At 39.3% G+C, this 8,969-nt stretch overlaps 1 protein-coding gene across 1 annotated transcript; it reads left to right on the plus strand.

Moving 5' to 3' along the window:
• The first annotated feature begins 2,422 nt into the window (after positions 1–2,422).
• LOC111517757 (uncharacterized) lies at positions 2,423–8,736 on the plus strand. The gene is made up of 4 exons (XM_074185022.1): positions 2,423–2,585; positions 2,639–2,959; positions 3,520–3,821; positions 7,717–8,736. Exons 1-4 carry the CDS (start codon positions 2,484–2,486, stop codon positions 8,507–8,509), a joined length of 1,518 nt encoding a protein of 505 aa, XP_074041123.1. The 5' UTR covers positions 2,423–2,483; the 3' UTR covers positions 8,510–8,736.
• Positions 8,737–8,969: the final 233 nt, after the last annotated feature.

The following is an 8,969-nucleotide window of genomic DNA, read 5'->3' on the forward strand; positions in this document are numbered from 1 at the left end:
TGGTCTAGTCATTGTCATAGTATTAAATCATTTCTAGAAATATCTGTAGAATCATCTATGTAAAGTTTTAATATTCGGTCACGATGATGCATTACTAGGCCTTGAGAGTGAAGTAAAACTCTGTTTTGATGGGTTCTCAGCAAACACAATTATGTAAAATTGACATGAATGTTACATAACTGATAATACGTGTTATGTAACTATGTAACTATGTTACGTCCGTCACAAATACAACCTGATTTTTACGTAACATTATTGTCATTATTTTACATATATTTTATATGATTTCAGTGAGTAAATATAAACAAATATAACACTAGCTCGCAGAAAAACTTGGAATCATTAACTGGAAAAAGCATCCTTCAATAACTAAAACTTCCTGACCAAACTTTGCCTCCATAGTTTTTTTGGTGAAAAATACTCATCAACAAAAAACAAATCTCAACGTATCAAGTGATAAGAATGTCTCAAAAACTCTAGCCTCTCCCACAGAACTTCACACAGACCAACATATAAATTGAAAGCTCAGAGAGATTCTCATTTGTTAAAAAGTCAAGTACGTCTGTACTTGAAATAACAACTTTACGTAGGAGTTAAGTGGAATCTAATATACCATATTGACGTAAGTTTTTACGTATTAACTACGACTACGACATGTTCATATAAATTATTTATGTAAATATGGGGTGAAAGTATCATTTCATAGTTCTGAAAAATGTAGAAATAATCAAAACGTTCAAAGTTCGAATTGTCTTTTCATTTTGTTTAGGAAACCGTTCCTGGCCGCCCATGGTGGATCTGATATGATATGATAATAGATCAGAAAAGAGTTCGGGGATGCTCCAGCAGCTGCGAACAATGTTAAAAACACGTCGTTCTTTTGTTGTTCGAAAGGATAATCGCAGTCGACGCGTTTATCCGGAAAATCGGAACGTATGTATGAATGCGGTCGAGGCAGAGGGTTGTTAATGACGCTTCAGTGGACCCCGGCCCATTAATAAAATTCATAATGAGAGATCAAATTATGCTTTAAATAGGCGATATGATTAATGGTACGTTCCGTTTGTTATTAATGTTTATCTAGTTAATCCACACACATACTACGTATCGCGTTCCTATTAGTTGTGTTAGGGAAAGAAGGGAAGTGAAATTTAAGAGAATTGTTCAAAAAAATCAACTCAACAGGATCCTGATGGTATGATATGTCCTCTGTTCTACCGTAAATAACTGCCTTTACATCATTTTCAGTACAAGTGTGGTCTGTATCAGCTGTTGAAAGGAAAACAGTTCTTTTTACTTCACTACAACTTTATCACTTCAATCCCAATTGAGAGAAACTGCTCGAATATTCAATTATTTTTGGTTTAGAGATACTTGGAAACAATTCATTTATCGACAATATTTAAAAAATTAATATTTCAAGTTATCTACACTACATTTTAACTAGTATCAAACTACTCATTTACTCCTAATAATTCCTAGTAATTCTTGAGTCATGAGAATCTTCTATCTTCATTCACAAAGAAGTGATGTCAAAATGACGTAATTCAACATTCTAGGACATATGTTGAACATGACATCAGTTTCTATGAGAAAAAACTTCGCATGACTCGAAAATTTGGCTGCAGAAACACATCCGCTCTGTAAATGGCTGTCAGTTTTATGTCAACTCCTACATGATACCAAACGCCTCAGAGTACTCAGAGCTAAACGCCAATAGATTACGCATGAATGTCGACAAATTACGATAGTCGGTGACATCTAGCATTGATAGTGTGAACTACTATAGCAGTGAATAACAATTATGGACTGATTTCGATAATTTCATACAAAGAATGCTCTTAACAGATGAAACCATTTCTATTGATTCATATATGTAAGACATCTGGTAAAATATATGCGATTCAGGATTAGATTTCATTTGCTTCGGAAAAAATCAGGGCATTTGCTAGTAATCCCATAAATGAAATTACTGAATGTGACAACTGACAAATACATTGATGAACTGAAAAAATTATATAGTTCACAGGAAAACCACGTCACTAATTTGATAAAACTCAAAATAACACTTTTCCAAATAAACATAGCTGCTTAGGAAATACTTCTCTAAATTTTCAGAATACATGTAGCTATTTTGTTAGTGACAGAATAAGAAACTGCACTGTCCTTTCGACGTGTAGAATCGTTGGATAACGATTTTTTAGATTAGATTTAATTAGGTGGTTACGCCAGTAACCAGGCTGGATGTAGACGGACTAGAGGAGGTCGTAAGTTCCACAATAGTTCTGAACATGTTTTAAAAAGAAAATCAAAATGCGTAAAAAATATTATGGTGATTATGTAACCCACTTACATTATCGTCGGACCTGGATAATAGTCTTAGGTAGCGAGCCCAATAATCTAAAAAGAGGAGGATTCAATAAGGTTATGATATTTTAAATGTTTTGTTTTTATCTTCTGTAGAGCTAATAATATTAGTAGTAATGAAAAATATCTGCATATTATGCTTGAAAAAAACTGTCGCAAAAAAATGTGCGGAGTCAAAACTCTTCATAGAGCTCTTAGACGTACTTTTGTTGAACCCAGTAAGATAAAAGTGAATCATTTTTTTGCATTATCAAAATGTGTTGATTTGTAGTGGTGGAACATTTCACAAACCCCTATGTTATGCTACAGCTGCAGCATGAAGATTGCCAAAGCATTCGGCTTCAAAGCAAACTGTGCCTACACTGAAGATTTGCTAGCGCCTCACATTAAAACTAAAAACGAATCGAAGTTAGATCTGCGAACTGCTTATTTGAGAATGAAGAAATGTGAAGTAGAACCCCAATCTGCCAGAGGATTTTATAATATATGCTGCCTCTGCATCAACCTGATAAATGGTTCCTTCACATTTTTGATGGATCTGCTGAAAGATCACCACTTTCAAGACAAATTCGAAAAATATATTCCAGAGGTGGTACGTCATGTTCCTCATTTTACAATATTATGACTGGCTGTTCAATATTGATTTATTTCCTGTGACATTTTGACTGCAACTGTGGCAGACATCATAAGTTATGCAGCAATGATTCAAGTGATCTTCTTTGGTACAATACACAATCATTATATGTATAAACATCAACTATGTTGAAAGCTTTAAACTTCCCATAAAATAGATCGAAACTACTTTTATCTTTTTCATACAAATACAGTACATCTAGCGATGTGGTAAACACAAGAAGAAACAGGACCAAAATTTCGTTTTTCTAAGAAAAGTCATTTTTTATGAATAATTTTGCTTCAACATATATTATCAAGGACTCCAGTTGGATTTTATGCTAAAATAAATGTTTCTCTCTTAATATGTCCAGCAGTGCATGTTCAATAGGATTTGTCAGTGATTAGAATCAATTTAGGTTTATATTATCTAGTGGTAACGCCAACTGTGTGAAAGAATTGCTCGTCGGAAAAAGTGTCCCAGTTTTGGTGTGGAAAAAGTGTTTCTGTTGGAATTTTCTCAGTTTTTTTAAATTTCAGGGCCTGAAAAATATTGAAGATCCTGTCATCTGCCAGCAATGTAATGACAACCTCAGAGATTTCATAGAATTTGTTTCGTCTTGTATGGCTACCAGTAATGTAATAAAAAAAATTCGAGAAAAGAGAAAAATCAAAGATGGTGCTGAAATTGACTTCGGAAGAGTACTTGAAGAAGTTGTGCAGGATAATGTGAGTCAAATTACAATAAAAGAAGAAATCGTGGAGATAAATGATGAAATTGGTTCAGGCTTGCTATCGAGTGAGGAATGTGATAAAAAATGTGAAGAAATTGAAATAGAAAGGTAACTCATTGTTTCTATTGATATTTATTGAATAACGGGGTTCTTTGGATGTACTAGAAAAAATGGGAACTTCATGAGTTAACGTGAATTGGATATTTTGTACATGAAACTTAACGAGAATTCAATTAATGAGACCCTATGGCAATCTAATACCGATCTCGATATGTTATAATCATTGTCAACTAAAATTACCTATGTGTTAATGCATCTAAATCTAATGTCATGCTTTTTGGCGAGAAATCGTTAATCTGGCCTGATGAATATTGTAATAGATGGAACAGAACTTCCCTTGAAAGGAGTTACAAAAAACTGCTTATATCTTGACAACAGCTCCAGAATGCATGCATTAGGCTCTTTACAGGTATGAGGAAAACGAGAACATATTTCACATCTGTTCAGGGATGTGGGTTGGTTGAATATGGAATCCAGAACTCCCCAAAACAAAAAAACCCTTTTATCTTTTCGAAAAAAGAAGCCATCCCAACTTGAGATTAAGGACACATTCCACAATACCACAACGTAATACCTCTATTTTGCCGATTATATCCGACACCTGTCGTATATAATCCAAAGCCTTTCGTGGTATTAGCCAGGGTAGTAGTTGTTTTCTGTTGGTTGGTGTCAGTCCATTAACCTACAGTGTAGACGAGTAGAGACTGGCCTGAACAAATTGTTTTTGTATATAATTGAAAAAATATATATTTTATACTGTTTGCACTGTTCTTGATAACATACTGTTTCTTTTTCTTTTGTTCTTATGGTTGGATGGAAGAGTAATCTCTGCGATGATTTATCATACGCAGATATTGAAGCCTGCCATTTGATTGGTTGTAATTGTATGAACCATTAGTAGGAGCTATTATTATTATTTTTTTAACCGTAGTTTGCGCTGGTCAGCTCCTATCCACCAAAGCCCCAATACATTCGGGAGGGCGCGTCGGCATTATCAACCAATGACCGCTCCCCACACCGTGGGGTAAGTGATCATTGGGTCCGAGAATCATGTGCCCTGAGCAAGCACAGTGAGCTAAGAATGACAGCCTTCTGCATCTGTGCGGTTTAGATTTCTGCCTTAATGCGGCAAGCAGGTATGATGTTAAGATTCGAGAGTAGAGAGGGCATCATTTCACCAAGGAGTCCAATAATCAGGACAACCATCTTGACAGAGTGGTCTGGATAGAGTCTGCGGAGTTCGAAGAGAAACTCTCGATATTTTATCCGTTTCTCCTCCTCTTTTCGGACGATATTCGTCTCGCCAGGAGCTTGCTCTGGTGGTCGAGGAGGACTACATCAAGCTTATTAGCTTGTATGAGCCCGAGGGTGGGGAACGAATAGTTCCAATAAATTCGGCACTTCTCATTCCTCACAACGGATTCAATATCCCCCGGAGCGCAGGGCAACACCGGTGTCTCGTCAATACCGTAAGAGTGCCGTAGATGGTAATATAGCACTCTTAGGGCTGGTTATGTCGATGGATATAGGCCGAGATCGCATATGCTGGACATGCTGATAGCAAGCGCATTAGGGTCTCGGGCGCCTCGCGGCAAGCCCAGCACCTTGTGTCAGGAACCTCTATACCCATCACGCGACTGCGGTAGACTAAGGTGTTGAAGACATCATCCTGGCAAGCCATGGTGAACCCCTCAGTTTCCGACTTCAGCCCACTCGACCTGAGGAAAGCGAAAGTCAGGCGCTTTGATAAGCCAAGGTCTTCAATATTATTGAAGAAGCCCATGCAGCTTTTTGCTGAACGGGTTCCAACTCGGTGACAGAGTTGTGGTCACCTCGTTCAGTGCCAAAAACTTGATCGAGTTCATCAGCAACTCAGGCAGCTGCCCTGAAGAGAAATGCTCCAATTCCTGCTCTCTCATGGTCACATACCTAGAAGGGGATCCGAACTCCTGACGACTTTACAGGCTATATCCAGTACCATTCTGTCATGTAGACACTACAAACTCAAAAGACCACGGCCTCCCTGTTGTCGGGGGAAGTACAACCGTGGAACGGACGATTTGGGATGCAAACTCCTATAAAGATGCATCATTTTTCGGGTCTTTACGTCGAGTTGATACAGTTCCTCCCGAGTTCACTTCACTACTCCAAACGAGTAGAGTAAGATTGGAACGGCAAGCATATTTGTTGCAGCAACTTTGTTCTTCCTCGACAGTTCCAATGACCAGATCTGTCGGAGTTTGTGCTGATATTTGCCGCAGAGAGAGAGAGAGAGAGAGTTCTTCACTGCTGTTACCTCTTGTGAGTGGCATTGTTCCACTCTGAGGTAAGTATTCGTCTCTCCGGCATCCAGATGATGTAGGATGTTTCCATCTACGAGCTGCATATCCTCTCCGTAGTCCTCGCATCGTCCTCTTTTGACATGGACCATTGCACATTTGTCTATCCCGAATTTCATATCGATATCATGCGTGTACTCTTCCACCACCCTCAAGGACTGAGGGAGATCCTTCTTCCGGAGGCATACAGTTTAAGATCATCTATATAAAACAAATGGGTGACCTTGTGCCTCCGGTTTCCGGGGGTGCCATAGTTATACTCTCGAGTATTTCTAAGCGCATCGAATAATGGCAGTAGTGAGATGCAGAAGAGAAGGGGACCGAGGGAATCGCCCTGAAATACACCCCTTCTAAAAGTGATCCACCCTGTTTGAACTCTGGCTTGACCAGATGTTATGGTGAAGTGAGTTCGCCAAAGTGGTATGAGTTGTTCCATGCATCTCGGTACTTTGTCGGTTACCGCAAGGCGTCTGAACAAATGCTAGATGAGCTCATGCGAAATTGTATCAAATGCCTTACGGTAATCGATCCAGGCCATAGAGAGATTACGCTTGTATTGTATCGAGTCTTGCGTTGCACATCTATCGATGAGCAGGTTCTGTTTACATCCAGCGACTCCTCTCTTCGACCCTCTCTGCTCATATATCCGTTTGAACACTCGGTCAACTACGGTGAATATTCGTGTGTATAAGATGCTTGTGAGCAACTTATAACACGAATTCAAGCATGTTATCGGTCTGTAATTTTTAGAAATCGACAAATCTCCGCTTTTGGGGATGAGGGGTCCGCTCCTCGACAAACCAATCCGGAATCCGCTGCTCTCCGTCCAGCCATGAGTTGAAAACTCTGGCCAGATGGCGGTGGGTGCTTGTTAGTTTTTTCCACCAATAAGTGTTCAGCCCATCTGGATCTGGAGCAACAAAGTTCTTGGAACCCACAAGGGCTCTTCGAACGTCATCCGGGGTTATCGAGTTGAGCAGTTCATTGAGCTCAGGCTGTCGAAGCTCTCTGTTGAAAGATTCGAACTGCACTAGGGCTGGAGTGTCTAAGTTGAGTGGCTGCGGGTGTTCATAGATATCCTTCCAGAAGGATTCCACCTGATCAGCGGTCGGCGGATTATCCAAAACACGTGGAGACTCTTGGAATAAGCGCTCGCCTCACTAGTGACTTCTTAGCAACCACTAGCATTCGTATTCTATCAAGGCAGTGCTGTTTGGTGGTCAGCAGAACGCCTTGACTTAAAGTGTGATGGATACGTCGTAGTTTGGCGGCTATTCGCCGCACTGCGGGCGTGAATGGCCTGTTGGCCGCCCTGTACTCCATCACACATTGGATACGAGACGCGTGTTGTCTCGCCGACGTGATCTTAGCCTCCATCTTGTGTACACGCAGTTCAATCTTCCGAATCGCAAGGCCGGGATTTCGTTCTTCCGACTCGGAAAGCGATTGAACGACGCTATACACGGCGGTGTTGATTTGCGAGATGTCAGCCTCTTTTGTTTTGTCATTACTTTCTGTTGGAAAAATATATTGTTTAGTTCAAAATGTTTTGATAGAAGTAATTTTAAGTCCAGTTGCGTTGATGATTTGTTTTATTTTTTTAGCGATCCGTTGCCAAGTGACTGCGAAGAAAGCATAGACAAAATCAATAAAAATTCAAACAGTCACGCAAGCCCCAAACAAAAGGCATCTGGGAACAGAGCAAAAAAAATTAAAGGCAACGGTAAAAGTGACACTAGCCAAGAAGGTGAAAAACCTTTCAAGTGTCAATACTGTGACTTCAAAACAGCAGATAAATTCAGAGTTGGGAAACATGTACGAAGAAAACATTCGGATCTCCACTGTGTCTCTAAGTACTCTTGCGATAAATGTGACTACCAGACCACAGAGAGGTATTATCTCACACGGCATTCCCTGAGACACAAAGACTCCTCCGAGGTCAAAATATATCGCTGCAACGAATGCACTTATGAAACAAGGTACAAAGACTGTTTGAGGGGGCATCGTTTGACGCACCTCAGTGAAGACCAGCTGAAAATCCATCGCTGTGACCGTTGCAGTTTCACTACAAAGTACAAGGGAGGTCTGACCCAGCATAAGAAAACCCATGAAGATCTATCATCTGTGAAAACGTACAAGTGCGGTGTCGGAACGTGCACCTACCGAACCTTAGAAAAGAGCTACTTGAACAAGCATATCAAAAGACACGGAAAGCCCCCGGAACTGGAGACTCTTTACTGTCTGAAGTGCGATTATCAAACGAAGTACAAGAAGCATATGAGGGATCACGTGCTGGTTCACGTTGGGAAATATGAAATTCTCAACTGCAAGTTGTGTAAATTCAAAACAAAGTGGAAGGATAATTTACAAACCCACATGTTGAGAAAGCATGGATAGACTCGTGGGGAGTGAAGGACCTGAGAAATTTCGTTTAATTACTTTGAAAACTGTAGATTCCTGAGTCGTTTTATAATTTTTTTTTCACGGATATTATCGTACGTAATGAATTATACTATGTACTACAAGAATTTGTACAAATTTTATTTGGGTGGTATTTCATTATTTATTGTTTTTCCAATATTTTGTTGATTTTTTATTCTGAATATACTTGTATGTTGTTGCAATTGGACTTTCATTTACCTGAACATTATTAAAGTAAACTTTTACTCACTTTCACCTGGTTTTAATAGTTTCATTCCATTATTTCCAAGCCTAAACACTACACCCCACAAATTTTGCTAAATGAATTCATTTATTGTACGCCACTGAAGAGACGGCATGACACGTGTTTTATCTAAATCTATTTGAAATTTGGCGCTGTTTTGACCGAAAACTATCATCAACGCTCGAACATTTG

Source organism: Leptinotarsa decemlineata, unplaced genomic scaffold (genome assembly GCF_025532065.1).
Source record: "Leptinotarsa decemlineata unplaced genomic scaffold, Ldec_3_MD MMD2_tig00026361_RagTag_RagTag, whole genome shotgun sequence".
NCBI lineage: Eukaryota > Metazoa > Arthropoda > Insecta > Coleoptera > Chrysomelidae > Leptinotarsa > Leptinotarsa decemlineata.

Coding starts and splice junctions, on each gene's coding strand:
- LOC111517757 (XM_074185022.1), top strand. CDS start 2,484: ATGAAAAATATCTGCATATTATGCTTGAAAAAAACTGTCGCAAAAAAA. Junction 2,586..2,638: donor ACGTACTTTTGTTGAACCCA/GTAAGATAAAAG, acceptor GTTGATTTGTAG/TGGTGGAACATTTCACAAAC. Junction 2,960..3,519: donor AAAAATATATTCCAGAGGTG/GTACGTCATGTT, acceptor TTTAAATTTCAG/GGCCTGAAAAATATTGAAGA.